Source organism: Betta splendens, chromosome 5, assembly GCF_900634795.4.
Source record: "Betta splendens chromosome 5, fBetSpl5.4, whole genome shotgun sequence".
NCBI lineage: Eukaryota > Metazoa > Chordata > Actinopteri > Anabantiformes > Osphronemidae > Betta > Betta splendens.
In genome coordinates this window covers 20,480,565-20,496,099 of record NC_040885.2, presented here as the reverse complement: position 1 = coordinate 20,496,099, position 15,535 = coordinate 20,480,565, and the positions used below count along the sequence as shown (strand labels likewise).

The 15,535-nt window shown below is 40.3% G+C and overlaps 2 protein-coding genes across 9 annotated transcripts; one reads left to right on the top strand and one right to left on the bottom strand.

The window, feature by feature from the left end:
- Positions 1 to 31: 31 nt before the first annotated feature.
- Positions 32 to 8,309, top strand: pltp (phospholipid transfer protein). Of its 4 annotated transcripts, none has more exons than XM_029150135.2 (15): positions 32 to 177; positions 2,451 to 2,586; positions 3,521 to 3,620; positions 3,717 to 3,845; positions 3,961 to 4,116; positions 4,204 to 4,267; positions 4,354 to 4,509; positions 4,590 to 4,766; positions 5,649 to 5,708; positions 5,964 to 6,128; positions 6,271 to 6,338; positions 7,040 to 7,082; positions 7,192 to 7,255; positions 7,335 to 7,411; positions 7,496 to 8,309. In XM_029150135.2, the coding sequence occupies exons 2-15, from the start codon at positions 2,472 to 2,474 to the stop codon at positions 7,592 to 7,594; spliced, it is 1,473 nt and encodes a 490-aa protein (XP_029005968.1). In that variant the 5' UTR covers positions 32 to 177; positions 2,451 to 2,471; the 3' UTR covers positions 7,595 to 8,309. The 4 variants fall into 4 exon arrangements, with proteins under 4 accessions (XP_029005968.1, XP_029005966.1, XP_029005967.1 ...); XM_029150133.3 differs by lacking the exon at positions 32 to 177 and adding an exon at positions 514 to 645; XM_029150134.3 differs by lacking the exon at positions 32 to 177 and adding an exon at positions 787 to 968.
- On the bottom strand, positions 8,000 to 13,695 carry khk (ketohexokinase). 5 transcript variants are annotated; one of them, XM_029150137.3, is made up of 9 exons: positions 13,486 to 13,695; positions 13,130 to 13,246; positions 12,382 to 12,516; positions 12,077 to 12,211; positions 10,551 to 10,623; positions 9,504 to 9,650; positions 9,161 to 9,249; positions 8,925 to 9,082; positions 8,000 to 8,487 (listed from the first exon to the last, which is right to left on the bottom strand). In XM_029150137.3, exons 1-9 carry the CDS (start codon positions 13,620 to 13,622, stop codon positions 8,387 to 8,389), a joined length of 1,092 nt encoding a protein of 363 aa, XP_029005970.1. In that variant the 5' UTR covers positions 13,623 to 13,695; the 3' UTR covers positions 8,000 to 8,386. The 5 variants fall into 5 exon arrangements, with proteins under 5 accessions (XP_029005970.1, XP_029005971.1, XP_029005973.1 ...); XM_029150138.3 differs by lacking the exon at positions 12,077 to 12,211 and having other exon boundaries at positions 12,271 to 12,516; XM_029150140.3 differs by lacking the exon at positions 12,077 to 12,211 and having other exon boundaries at positions 13,486 to 13,694.
- Positions 13,696 to 15,535: the final 1,840 nt, after the last annotated feature.

Sequence of the window (15,535 nt, the reverse complement as noted above, 5' to 3'; positions counted from 1 at the left end):
TGGAGATATTACAGTTAACACATTGATTTGGCGATTTAATCGTAAAAACTTAATGTAAGCCAACATTTTTTCACAGTTATCAGTCTTGGGTCCGGGTCCAGATAGCTAAATTCAGCCTGAATCATTGGATCTCTTTCTGAAGTGGCCTACTGGATTCCCCTCATTGTTAACAACAAGGTGATTATTATCTCATAATAATCTTTGATCATCGATCCTCTATTGTTCATTTGTTTTTTTTAAACCAGCAGATTGTAGCTACTTTACTATGTATTCCCCTCCTCAATTGCTACAATAGAATTTCCTGGAAACAATCAAGTCACTGTCACATTGAGGTCACTGTGACTTATTTAAGGTAAATTTTGTCCCTGCAATTACTGAACAGCTGCAAAGGTCTCATAGCCAAGCATCAAAGCAGACTAAAGAATTGATATGTATGTTACAAAAGTGAGAACTGTTGTGATTTCCTACTGAATGTTTGGACATTAAACATGTCGGGATAGAAGCAGCCTACTCAGGGGTGTGTGTTGAGGTGGGGGGAGGAGTCAGACCCCAAAGATAAAGCAGTAGAGACACAGACCAAAGAGAAGGACGTAGCAACTAAAGACCCAACCTAACATCTGATCTGGACCCTCAGTCTGCTGATCTGTGAGTTTCATCATCTTCATCTTTCACATTCAGAGCAGAGTTCAGTCGATCCCAATACTGACTGACAGACAGACTGACAGACAGACAGACAGACGGACGGACGGACGGACGGACGGACGGACGGACGGACGGACGGACGGACGGACGGACGGACGGACGGACGGACGGACAGACAGACAGACAAAGACACAGATGGGCGGACGGACAGACAGACAAAGACAGAGAGAGACAGACAAAGACACAGACAGACAGACAGACAGACAGACAGACAGACAGACAGACAGACAGACAAGCAGACAGACAGAAACACTCATCATGGGCAGGTGAGTAACACAGCACACTATATTCAAAATAAATATAATGAAACTTTTCTGTAAAATTAGATTAAGGAAAAAACGTGTATTCATTTCACTCTGGTTTTACTTACAACATGTAACCAATTCTATATCATATATAACATACAGTATTATGTATGCGAAGCAGCTGAGTTTGTTTGAGATCACCTGTTTGTGAAGTGTGATTCATTTCTTAGTGGGTTGAGTGAACTTTATTTCTCCATCGCTTAATAATAATGCACCAAGCAGCAGATACCTGTAAGTGTTGGACGAAGTCAGTATCTCACTGGGTGTGGAGCCTTTTACTTTACATTTAGCAGCTGTGTTTAGCTGTGTGCCCAGATGTGGTCCCACAGCAGCTGGTTTAGCACAGACTGGTACTTACTCCCAAATTACAGGGTGTGTGCTCCTGGATCTGAGAACCTTTTGCTCTTCAAAGCCCCCGACACAATGATTAACGTGTGTGTTTGTTTATCTCCATGTGTGACCATTTGACATTTAAAAAAAGTGTAAAAAAAAAAAAAAAGTTTAAAAAAAGAGTTTGGACTTGATTTCAGCGTCATCTATCTGCATGCGGTGAGGATGAAATATTTCCCCTAACATGGGCCAGGTAAACACAGCAGCAGAGGGTTGCCAGATCGATTGGTCTGAAGTACTACAGCTCCATTATTTTATTACTATGAAGAAAAAACATGATATGACAATGAAATCTGAGTCTTTCAGTCATAGAAAAGGCAGCACAAGGACGACAGTCAATGAACCATGAGGGCAAATTTATTCTGCGTCTCTTCAGTTTGCTTTCCAGCAAGAAAAACAGGGTCAGGGCGCTGGTGGGAGAGAAAGGGGGGGGGGTTGTGAAACAAAGGTTACCTCAGTTCAAGTTAGGCTGTGTTTATATGGGTCACACGGTTCCACAATGAGCCATCTGCATTATCATGACCACAGTCGACATCTGCAGATTCCTGTTTATATCCGGAAACACATCCATGTGCCCTAAATTGGACTTGTTTGATGTCAAAACCAGCAGAACTGAGCATCTTACATAATTTTGTTTTTTTTACAAACAATGTGGGTTGATGGGAAATCTGCAAACTAACCCTGACACAGTGTTTAACAGAGTTATGTGTGTTAAAATGAAGTAGGGCAAACAAAGCCTGGTCCAGGCCCAACAGAGGTATATTATTGTTTGGGTGGTCGTCTGTGTCAACCAGGTGGGGTGGAGGGATCCAGAAGAGACAAAACCACAAGCAACAAAAGACAAAACTGCATTGAGCTTGAGGATCCCTGCAGAAAACCTAAAAAGGAACAAGAAGCATGATATAAATCCAGGGATCCCAGATAGACCTGAAACTAGACTGAGGAGGTTCAGAATCACTGAACCCACTTGACAATGCAGAGGCTACATTTACAGTTTCTGTCAGGTTTGGGTTTTTAAATTTATTGTTATTTCTTTTTTTCTTCATGTTTCAGGTCAACACATTCTGCTTCAGGATGACTTTGAGTTTATTGTTTCTCCACTTCCTGCTGCCCTTGGTGTCATCCATCATGGCCTTAAAAGAACCTGCTGGCTGCAAAATCCGTATCACTGACAAAGGACTGCAGATGTGTAAGAACTATAATTCAGATACACTGATGCATGTAGATGTTAACGTTTTTAACATCTGCTCTAAAAACACAACATAACCTGAAAATAGCGATTCCTTCTCTTGCCTAAATCGCTTAAAAGTGTTACCATTGGGTCGTCCTATTGTGTGACGCGCTGTGTACACTACAAGGAAGCACATAGATCTTTAATGCTGGTTCGATCTATTTATTGCACATAATCTACTTCTTTCATAGCGTACAATCTGATGCCATTAACACACATGTTAGTAAAAACATGAAATGCGTTAAATTTGCTCAACAAAATTACAGCTACAGCTAGACTTGGTCTTGCACTCTCCTCCCCTTTTTCACCTGAGCGCAGGTGAGCGGGTACCTATAAAGGCATTCTATCTACAGTATCTATCTATTAATGATATGGTTCACCATTACGTGTTGAAATCCATAAGCAATCTTAGCATATAACGTCAAAGCATTTATCAAAACCTGATTATTTCAGATTATTATTATAATTATTTAAAAAAAAACTTTGGGAGATTTTTTTGCTGAATTTAAAACTTGAAGAACCATTTTCTTTGTATTTTGGAAGACCACTGCCTGACAGCAGAAAGTCAAACCAGGTAACACGAACCACAAACTGAATCTGTATCACTGACAACCTAATGGATCACTGTTGTGTTTTAACAACTGAAGGTTTCTCAGAGACTAGAAAATGTGATTGTTACATCCACTTACATCTCATCCATATAACCACTCTGTCCGGGTCCAATGGGCTCCTAGTCATGAACAGCTTTCTGATACTAACCTAGAGCTTTAAAGTCATGAATTCATTAATCTTCTTCAGTACTTGAGGACAGTCTGGCTACTCATTGCTGTACTCTTTACAGTACAGTACTAGTAGTATAGTAGTAGTGATGGTCTATGTTCTGTGTTCACAGTGAAGTTTGAGACTCAGAAGTTTGTTGAAGAGGAGCTCAGTAACATCACCATGCCAGAGATGAAGGGCAGTGAAGGCCGCTTTCACTACACCATAACAGAGTACAGACATGCAGATATTTGAAGTTGGATTGTAATGTTGACTGGTCAACCTGTATCCAAATGTTGTTGCTCTCTCTGTCTTTGGCATCTCATTAGTGTGAAGATAACAGAACTGAATCTGACTCATGCTGAGTTGCAATTCATCCCTGAACTGGGTTTGTTGTTTGATGTTCAGAACTCATCCATCTCCCTCAGCTTTAACCGTCGGATTCTTTATTGGTTCTTGTGAGTTCAGCATAAGAACAAACATATAATTCCAGTCACTGTATAATATTATAGGAGAAAGCTGAAGTGGTGATGAAAAGGATGCTTGTATTCCAGTCTATTTGTCATCTCTCAGTTATGACACAGGAAGCATTAATGCGTCTGCTGAAGGTGTGAACATCAACACAGCTCTGAACCTGATCAGAGACAATGAAGGACGACTAAAGATCAATAACATCACCTGTGAAGCCAAAATCAGTAAAATGAGAGCAAAGTTCAGCGGAACACTCGGGTATAACACACTGATAGCACATCACTGACCCCCAGACTGAGGTGACCTTCTGTTGAGCAGTTACTTAGATGTTTGCTTGTTGTTTAGGAGAGTTTATGACTTTCTGGCGCGTTTCCTGACAACAGGGATGCGCTTCCTCCTAAACCAACAGGTTTGTCTCTCACTTCTATTATGCTTTCAGACAGATCTCTGTGTGTATCTCTCATCCCCAAATTTCTTTCCATGTCTGTCTCTCAGATCTGTCCAGCCCTGAATCACGCCGCTCTAGTCCACATGAATACAATGTTGGAGACGATCCCTGTGAGGTCTGAGGTGGACCAGTACATTGGGATAGATTATTCTCTGATCGATGATCCAGTTGTGACATCCCGGAGCCTTGACATGCACTTCAGGGTCAGACATGAAACAATCAGACTTGATGCTACTGTTGATGATATGATCTGTTATGAATTAAGACGATGTTGTGTCTGTAGGGGATGTTTTTCGCTATGGCACATCAGAACCAGACGTTGGCAAACTACGCCGTGGACCCTGTCATCAGAGAGTATGACAGGATGGTTTACCTTGCTCTGTCCGAGTACTTCTTTGACAGCGGGATGTTTTCGTACTACACTGCAGGAATCTTTCAGATGGACATAGTGAAAGAAAAGGTCACCACTCACACAAACATACAAAACCATTTCTTACAAGAGAGTTAAAAAGTTCCAATGACAGAAGTTCAAAATTCAGGTTAATGCAATCAATCATTCTAATGCAAATTCCTAGCAAATATCATGTAAAGATGTAAAGACACTTAATGTGTCACACCCAAATGCACAGTGCTGACACAGTAGACAGATGGTATGAGTAAAAGGGCTTTAATACAGGAATCGTAGTCACAGACAGTCCAGGTCATTCACGTATGGGCACAAGGATTGACGCACAGAGGGAGCAGGCGTAATCAGGTCCAGTTAACAGGCAGGGTTCAGCAACAGAATAAACAGAGTACGGTTCCGGTCAGGATCAGGCGAGAAACAGTGGTCGGGAAAACAGAAACAGGGTCGAAGACAAGTTAAGCTGAACGAGGACTGCTGGAAGGTGACGAGATGCGTTGGACGAACAAAAAACGGAAGTCCTTTAACATAAAACAGGAAATGAAACTGGAACCAAAAACATGACAACTAAGTCCTTTCAAACCAAAAGCGGAAACAGTATGGATCGTGACATAATGAAGTATGATTTAAAAGTATAACTACTTCAGGTCACATGTAGATGTAAACGGACCCAAGAAAACCTACATGCTCTACGTACTTTGAACACATCATATACGCCTGTGACACACATTGAGAGATTGTCGGTGAATGAGCATCAAGTGAATGAAACCTTTGTGTCTGCACAACAATTATATTCACTTTATTTAGCAACAAACTGACTTGTCAAATTCATTATTTCATATTATAACTCAATGAGTAGCATTGTTTTAGTGACTTCATGCACAACACCACTATTATAGCTTCTCAATGTACTAAGCTGTGTGGCTTATTGTCTTTCAGATGCCCAAAGATCTAGAAATGTTGTTAAGAACCACATATTTTGGAGCCATTATGATGTTGGTGAGTAGAAAAGATTGATTTAACTTTAAAACAAAGTAGCTGAGATTACCTGTTCGTCTTTTAGGTCAATTACACCAGGTTTTCACTAGTTCATTCCCAAAGTAATATGACTACAAGCTCCATTAAGCTTCACAAAGTGCAATGTACACAGGATATCAACTTGTGTCTGAATAATACAGATATGTGATCAAATATATTGACAAAGCTGATTGTTGAAACTACAGACCTTGACGTTTTCTAATGTCTTGTGGGTAGAACCCGGCTCTAGTGGATTCCCCACTCGCACTGCAAATTGCAGTCAACTCACCTCCAAAAACTTCCATCAAAACGTCAGGTGCAACTGTTGTCATGACAGCCACTGTTAAGGTGATGGTGCTTCCATCAGGTCTGTCTCCAATCCAGCTCAGCAGCATGACCATGGTAAACACACACACACACACACACACACACACACACACACACACACACACACACACACACACACACACACACACACACACACACACGACACATTTGTTTTAAATCGTTTCAAAAGCTGCTGTTTTAATTTCTGCTTTTGCAGGAAACAAAGTTTAATGCAAAAGTGTCAATGAAAGGAAAACGTCTGGCGGTTCATGCTGACCTCCGGAGGTAGAAACACTCTCAGTTTGAAAAGTTCAAAGCAAATTGTCCTACTGTCAGGTAACTAGTCTAAGCCATGATAAGACATCAATTGAAGCTCAGTGAGAAGATCTGACTATGTGTCCACATATGTAAAACAGCAAGCAGCAACCTTTTTTGGCAACACTGTTTAACAAACACAGCCTGGTCAGTCTAGAAGACATGTGTGGGTGCTGGTGTTGGCTGTGTCTTATCCAATCAAGTGAAAATGAACAAGTGAGATTCTATCCAAAGAGTGAGGGGATAGAGAGGAGTGAAAAGCATAACAAGCTGCAAATGAACACAGACAAAACATTGGACCAGTAACTGAACACAGGACAGTTGGACTAGTAGCTGGACACAGACAGGACAGTTGGACAAATAACTATACACAGGACAGTTGGATCAGTAGCTGGACACAGACAGGACGGTTGGACAAATAACTGAACCCAGGACAGTTGGAGCAGTAGCTGGACACAGACAGGACGGTGATGATTCCCATAGATAAGGACAGAATGAGAAGAACAACTATAAGAGGACAGAGGTGGCAGGTTAGTGAATGGAATGAAGTAATACTGTAGATACTAGAGCAGCTCAGTATGAAGAATGTCCATCATCTACTGTAGGTCTATAGCAGGATGGTTCATAGTGATCTGAAGATAAGAGTCAGACTGAATCTATTCATTTTTCAGGTTTAAAATATTCTCCAACCAATCAGCCTTGGAGTCTCTGGCAGTAGGTTCATCCTCTAATTGCTAAACATACAACCATTCACAGCATTGATCAGATGCATATACAGGATGACCGACAGACTCTTGTCTCTGATTTCACTTCTGTTTCCCAGCTGATTCCTCTGCAGGCCCCTCTGAAGACTATGTTACAGATATCTGTGGTTCCTTTAATTAACAGTAAGAACTATAAAACTCCTCAACCCATAGTAACAGAGGCTGTTACTATGGTGACTGTGATGTTTGTGTATGCATTCAGACTGGACCAAACGAGGTGTTCGGATCCCTCTGGCTGATGGGATGGATTTCATTGAGGAGGTGGTTGAATATCACAATGTGAGTCAGTGCTGTAGTTTTACGGGTTGTGATGTCTAACCTGCTGCTTCCTGATGACTACAGCTAATGTATTGATCTCTGCAGGGTTTCATCGTCATTGGAGCGAATCTGCACTTCAGCAAAGGGCTGAGAGAAATTATCACAGGGGACAACGGAACAGATATCGAAAGCAATAACATCTAAATGGTCTAAGTAATAGACACACTGAATATGGTGTGAATTTACACTGGCAACATCATTGGGATCAGCACACTAACCCTGAATCACCTTCTGTGAAACAACCTGCATAAATACTTGTTCTCCACGTGTCCACTGGACTCACTGCGAAGTACTGTAGGTACCTGGGCGCGCACACAGTCTGTGTATGACATTGTATAGAAAACATTTGGTCTTTACCAACACTGTGAAAATTACCATCTCATTCAGTTTTTGATTTGATGTTCCACTGATGTATTGACCTTTTAACTAAATTTAATTTTAAACTTGCTCTTATGACTGGTGATGTAACCAGGGCAACTACGAGAAAATACAAGGATTGATTTGATAGGTTCTCAGAATAATGTCAATCAAATACCACAAACAACATGATTGTGTGTTTAGGCGCTCTTTATATTTGTCTTGAAGTGAACCACAGCTAAACCACATTTAAATCAGTGGCTCCATGGGTAAAAGTGAGTTAAATGTGCTTAATATATCCATAAATATTATAAATATTATAACATGATAATGATCAATTCCTGGTCATACTCCTGGGTAAACTGAAAGCTAACAGTGTATCATCACTCATTTGTGAGTTTGTTGTGCAAGAAACATATTCTTCCTATGATAACGTTACACCGATAAACTAATGTTTCTTTGTCTATTATTAAGTGATTAAATATAATTTAACTGAAACAAATCACTTATTTCATTCATTGAGCATTCTATTGTGCATGTGGTTCTGGTTCTGTCTTCATTTCTTCACTAGTTATTAATTCAGTTTTCACTGATCTTTGCAATGTTTTCATAACCATGGAATCCACACTTTTTGCCAGCAACTCTGCAGCCAAACGTAAGAGCGTCCTGCAAACCTCCACCTGCAAATAAAACACACAGTCAAATGGATTACATTCAGCCCAACAATCCTTAAATCTATGGCCCTCTACTCTGGACAGTCCATGTGGATAAACCATATGGATAAAGCATTTATAAACTGGTTCCTAATAACTGAGAGCAGAGGAATGTTTACTCCTATTTACCTATAGCCTGCAGTTATGAAGAATTTACTTTTCTTCATTTGCTCTGTGTTTTTACTGTTTGCAAGATATTGGATGCTTTGGATAAATTAAATTCATTAACACAAGCTGGATCGTTATCATATCATGTACAGATGGGAGAGGGACTTTGACGTTAAAGTTTCTGTGCACCAGATAGACTATACAGTATACTATGAACCACTCGACCTGACAATGGCAGATTGTTGTATAATTCAAAATTTTATTGAAGCTTTTATTTTTATGGTTTCACGTCTCACCGTTTGACAGTGTGTAGATGACGGCCGCATTAAAAGTGTCTCCAGCTCCTAGAGTATCTACGAGAGTTTCAGGAGGAAACGCATCAGAATGAATGATGAAACCATCAGCACCTAAAGCATCAGCTCCTTTTTCTGCCCATGCACAAATGAGGACAGCTCTGAAAGCAACGCAGAGAAAGATAATTAGTGAGACTTATCAGTCTGTAATCAGTTTCTGACCTTTGACCTCCACTTACCCAGGTTTTACCCGGTGGTATAATCCTCTCAGAGCAGCTTCAGCTGAATCAAAGCCAAAGTGACGGGCAACGTCTTTACTAACAAAGACCTGAGAACATGTGGGAAAACATGTACGAGTCTCTCAGAAATAGAAAATCATCAAAGTTCACATTCAATTCAATTCATTTTTATTTATACAGAATTTATTTCAGGACAATTAGCAGAATATTGTTCAAAAATCAAAAATCCCATGAGCAGTTTTTATAATTTAAAAATCATTAAAAACTTAACATTGATCATCACTGTAACATTTTAAAGTTATATTCATTCTAGTTTAATCCTGCTTATAATGGGCTCAGTTACCACATCACCATGAGGAAACATCTGATACAGCGTCTCTCTGGTTTTCTCTATCTCCAGGGAAACGGTGATCCTCTGAGGTTGGGCTAATGAGCAATTGTATGCTTCCACCTGTTGGATCATCTTCACCTGCTCCTCAGCATTTCGCCCCTGCAGGATTAATATTAGTCTGAATTATACAGGCATTCTCCTGGAACCATATTGTTCCTGCACACCATTAATGTCCAAATCAAATTTGTTTGGTTTTCTCAACTTAGCTACTGTAAATACACTCAAGTTAGGGGTAAGAACCTCTCACAATTTTCCAGTCTGAGACACAGATCTTAGCCCACAAGCTATCAAGTGTCAGGAGGTGAACCATACTGTTCACAGGTCAGTCATCATGGACTTTGTGGACTGGTGTGAGTGCAACCACACCAGTAGGAAAAAGAAGACGTCGATTGACTTCCAGAAGAGAACACCACATAACACACTGGTGAACACCCAGGGCTCAGACACAGAGACTGTAGTCAGTTTTAAGTACCTGGGTGTTCACCTAAACTATAAACTGGACTGAATTCACAACACCGATGCCCTAGCTCAGGAAGGCCAGCTTTGTCCTGGGCTATCTACTGGATTCTGTTGGGGAGGTGGGTGAGAGGAGGACGTTGGCCAAGCTGACATCCATCATGGACAGTTACTCTCATCTACTGCACCAGACTGTGGGAACTCTGAGCAGCTCCCACAGTGGCAGACTGATCCACCCACAGTGTACGAAGGAGCGGTACCGCAGATCCTTCATCCCCACTGCTGTTAGACTGTACAATGTAGAGGTCTGACACACTCAATTTTTTTGACACTTTATCCTGGACACTTTACAGTAAGTACACTGTACTGTATGTGTGATATGTGGATCTGCTCAAATTTAGGTACAGTACTAGAGAGGAGAGACCTGAAATTTTCTGTCGTTCAGCAAAGACATACAGTAGGAAGATGTGAAATGAGTAAGTCAGTGGAAGAGAAGAGGATCAGACTGGGTCAACTGACTTTCTTTAGCATGGTTCTACTCACTTCCCAGTGGATCCACTTGAAATGATGAAGATTGACTTTTGAAAAATCGTCTGCTGTTACATCTGGAAGGTTCCTGATAAACAGATGGAAAGTTTGTTTCTCGTGACACAGTAATTTGGCAAATTGCTTCAACAATCAAAAGTCTATGGTACTTAACTTAATAAAAACTCATTTAAACAATATCCCAAAGGTTGTGTTCAATGGGACAAACTTGACCTGAATGCATCAAAACATTCAGAGATAAATTCAGCATTTTTCTGAGATTTGGAAATTTATGATTGAATTTAGGCAGGTGAAACTTTTTTCCACTTTAAAAAATTAACTGAAGCATTTTACATGGATGTGAATATTATTTTATAATTACAATTAAATTGTTAGTTCAGACTGAAGGAAAACACTAAACAAGCCACTTCCTTAACAGCAAAGCAGCTACTCAAAGTTACAATACACAGGAGATAATTAGGAATAATATTATGAAAAAAATAAAATCAGCAGGGTTAGGGTTTAATCTGCCTAACCTGTTCAGGTGTTTGTTTGAAACATCACAGTGAAGATGAATTAAGCCCAAACCACTGCAGAAACTCTGACAACTGTCAAACTGAGACAATGTTACACACTAACAGTGACACAGAATTTTCCAGTTTGATACAGTAGCAGTTTAATCTTGGTGTGGTAAAAAAAAAAAGACATTCAGGACCATTAGCGTAGATTACTTCACACACAAACTGAGATAAGCTATTAACTAGTGATAATGGCAAATATTTAGATGAGTGAAGGGAATGTGCAAATAAAAGGGAAAAAAAACATAACTACAGTATACACATAATTTTCAAACGATATCAAACTATTGTCAGAAATACAAACATATAAATTATCTGGATGGTGGTTCTGTATCACACGATGAAATCAGTTCTAATGCATCTAATGGTGATCAGTATTTAATTGAAGCAGCTGTGAGTATAAAGTCTGACAGCAGCAGGAAAAAAGAGCTTTGATGTCGCTCCTTCAGACATTTTGAGTGTAATAGTCTGTCAATGAACGAGCAGTTAATTTGTAGATTTATTCACCAAGTCCACCCAGTCACTTTAATACCTCAGTTTTATCTATTATCCATCTATCAATTTTATCTCATTGTCACGTGTAAATAATGTTGATAACCTGTGGAGTTTTCACCCTGCTTTTTGCCTTTCGTTTAACAATTTAACAATAGTGTAACGATTATCTTCTGTAGCTGTTGCTACATGGCAATTTCCCCCTGCGGGACAATAAAGGTCTATCTATCTATGCAGGAGTTTCCAGACACATTTTACTGCAACTACCTCAAACATGTGCTTCACAGCTCAGCTTTTCCCCTGGGCTCTGGTGTTCTCTCTCTGCTCATTGAATAAAACTAGTCATTATTTTGGATAGATTTCTGATGATTCACTAATAATGTGACCACGGTGGACTCCTTTTTGTACAAGTGCTGGCATGGCACCAGGGTGTCTAAACACTTTTTGACACTGGCTGCATTTCAAATGTCTTACGTGTCGTAAAGAACAACAGTCCGAGTTCCGTTGGATGGACAAACCACACAACATGCACACGGAGTTTGACCTTCGTTCTGAAAAACCACTGCTGAAATGTCGACTGCATGTTGCGTAAAGTCCGCTGTGATGAAACTGACACAGAAGGAGATAGGAGACATGTCAGGTCTGCCTTTGACATCAAAACCACTTACATACAGGCGGTGACTTGTTTGGAGAAAGAGAAGATGCCGGCTCCATCACTACTATTTTCCTGAAAGGTGAAGTAGAAGGTGTTAGGATCACACACACGCACCTGATCCCACCTGTTCATGTGCAGGATGGTGCGGCTTCCTGTGCTGATGCTACTGATGACCACGGAGGTTGGAAGGGAAAACTGAGCATTCTCAGAAATCAGCGACACGTCGATGTGAAACTTCTGAAAATCCTCCAAAACAAATCTATAGAAAGGAAACTATTCACATATGCTCTGCCTTCCAGACAGGAAAGGGTTAGGATGTCTTGGATGTGTTGTTCAAATTAATGTATAGACAATAAACAAAGTCAAAAATGAGGTCCCTAATGTAGAGTACATACAAAGTAACAAGAGATTACTTACAATCTTGTTTAAAAAAAAGGAATGGGAATGTTTATGAAATTAATAAGTAATTATCAAATCAAGCGAATGTGAAATAGAAAAATGTTGAATATAGTAAAAAAATGTAATGTCACAACAGACAACGTTTTCTTACTGCCTAGTACTGATGGGGAGACAATTCAAATACTGCACAGTGACGCGTTTTTATTATTGGCATAGCTTTTAATGACATATAAATACCTTACATAAATTATATATTATTAAAATTATTATTATTAGAGTTAACTGTAGTTTAGGAATCATGTAAAGCGTTTAGTTCAGCCCAGTAAACAGAAAAGAAAAGATTCTGAAATGCTGAACATTTAGAAGCTCCTGGAGTTTTAGTGATGTGATTATTTTCAATAACAGTAACAACATCAGAGAAGAAATCAAGTTGCCAACAACTACCTCTCGTGACTTGACTTTGTTTTACTCACTCTGCCACAGGTCCAGAAGACAGCGAGCCCATGAAAGCACAGGAAGCTCCAAGCAGTGACAACACTGTGCAGGAGTTTGACGCATTTCCTCCTCGCTGCCAACGCTGTGACAGACACCTTCAGGGACAGAGAATGAAGAACTGATCGCTAAAAAAAGATCCATGTTGGATCCTAGTAATGACTAAATCTGTGGCCTTTACGTAAAGACCATGAACCACAAGAAAGCAAATAAAGTAAACAGGAAAACAACGTAATGACACGATGCGTTGATTCAACCTAGAAATGACACACACACAGACGGTGAGGTCTGCACGTGAACGATAATCTTCACTGTTAGCATTAGCCTGTGTGCTAACCTGCTGTCAGTGTCTTCTTCGGGATATTTGTCCACAACGCTGATGATGTCCAGACAAACCAGACCCACACACATAACCTTCTTGTCCCGTTGCTCCATGTTGATCCTGACACTACGATTCCAGGCTTGGTCTTTCATAAACAGAAGCTATGCTGCCACCTGGACTTTGGCACACATATTTCCTCATCCTGTTTGAGTAAAACATTAAGACACTAGCGAGACACACCACTTCCTGTCAGGACATAATAAAATAAGAGCATCCTTCTTAAAATTAGTTTTTTTGCTTATAAATACAATAATGAACACTGTTCCTTATTTTCTCAAAGGAGGAAAGTTGTTGATAGTAGTTGATAATGAAGAAATGCTAAATGTATAATCTGGAGCTGTGACATATTTACCAAAAAAAACAAGATAGACATGAGGGGCTGCATAAATTAGAACAAAAACCTTAAAAGCATCAAAAAAGTTAAGGGCTCTGAAGAGCGAAGGCCCGAGGCTGCTCTCTCTCTCTAAATGAGCCTTGAGTCATTGTTTTTGAATCAATAATGAAAACATTCCTATATGTATAGTACAGGTAAACTATACTGTACAATATCACACTACAGTATGCATGGTGTTAAACCAAATAGCTTCTAGGGCACCAGCTGCTGCAGCAGCATGACAGTTGTGATGTCAGCAGCTTTTTTTGGTGATTTTATTTGGCAGGGATTTCCATTTTCGTCTTTTCCTTTGGTTATTGTATCTTTATTGTGGTGTAAAAATAGCGATACCTCCTCCTGCGTGTGTGACGCGCTGCCGACGCAACAAGGAAGCGCGTTGATCTTTAATACTGGTTAGTTTCGTTTATTGCACATAATCCACTTCCATAGCGTACGGCTTCGGACGGCATTAAGGTGCGTGTGACCATAGGTGTTAGCAGTTAACAAAATTAGAGCTACCCTTAATCCACCTGCACACGTGAACCTATTAATGACGTTCAATTCAATTCAATTCAATTCAATTCAGTTTTATTTATATAGCGCCAAATCACAACAAAGTTATCTCAAGGCACTTTACAAAGTAAGGTTTAAGACCTTACACAACTAAACACAACAAATCCCACATACAGCAAGCATTTAATTTGACAGCCACAGTGGAGAGGACAAACTCCCTCTCTAATGAGGAAGAAACCTCCAGCAGAACCAGGCTGGATGTTGGCGGCCATCTGCCTCGACCAGTTGGAGTGAGGGGATAGAGAGAGAGAAAAGCACAGCAACAAAAGCAAACAACAACAGGGCACAGGCAGGATGGTTGGACCAGGGACTGGACACAGGCAGGATGGTTGGATCCGCAGCTGCCCATCACAGACACCAAACTTTAAGTCCAATGATATCTGTAGGTGAGGACAGAGTGGAGGAGAGAGAGAGAGCGGGGGGGAAGAACAACTACTGGAGAGAAAGAGACAGGTTAGTTAAACATAGAACAATGATGGGAGGTTATTGGACAGAAGAGGTAGAAGGGACCAGAGGAGCTCAGTGTATAAATGAAGTCCCCCAGCAGTCTATGTCTATTGCAGCTTAACTAAGAGATGGTTCCTGTGACTAACAATCTTTGCCAGTGACCTGAACCATCTCTAACTATAAGCTTTATCAATAAGGAAGGTTTTAAGCCTGATCTTAAAGGTGGAGATTGTGTTAGCGTCTCAAACCTGAAGAGGGAGCTGGTTCCAGAGGAGAGGAGCTTGGTAGCTAAAAGCTCTGCCTCCCGTTCTACATTTAAAGACTCTAGCAACCACAAGTAGCCCAGCACTCTGAGAACGAAGCGAAGGAGCTAATGTAGGAGAAATGTGATCTCTCTTTCTAAGTCCTGTCAGGACTCTGGCTGCAGCATTTTGAATAAGCTGTAGGCTTTTTAAGGTGCTGTTAGGACATCCTATGAGTAAGCAGTTACAGTAGTCCAGCCTAGAGGTAACAAATGCATGAATCAGTTTCTCTGCATCGCTCTGAGTGAGGATGCTTCTGATTTTAGCTATATTTCTAAGACGGAAGTAAGCAGTTCTGGAGATTTGTTTA

Bases quoted from the DNA above. Each gene is read 5' to 3' on its own strand.
- pltp (XM_029150136.2), top strand. From the start codon at position 2,442: ATGTTTCAGGTCAACACATTCTGCTTCAGGATGACTTTGAGTTTATTG. The intron at 6,339-7,039 runs GTAGAAACACTC...TTCATTTTTCAG, and splicing joins GTTCATGCTGACCTCCGGAG to GTTTAAAATATTCTCCAACC. The intron at 7,083-7,191 runs GTAGGTTCATCC...TCTGTTTCCCAG, and splicing joins CAGCCTTGGAGTCTCTGGCA to CTGATTCCTCTGCAGGCCCC.
- khk (XM_029150137.3), bottom strand. From the start codon at position 13,622: ATGAAAGACCAAGCCTGGAATCGTAGTGTCAGGATCAACATGGAGCAA. The intron at 13,247-13,485 runs GTTAGCACACAG...CTGTCCCTGAAG, and splicing joins GAAGAAGACACTGACAGCAG to GTGTCTGTCACAGCGTTGGC. The intron at 10,624-12,076 runs GTAAGACATTTG...TCTGTTTATCAG, and splicing joins ACTGTTGTTCTTTACGACAC to GAACCTTCCAGATGTAACAG.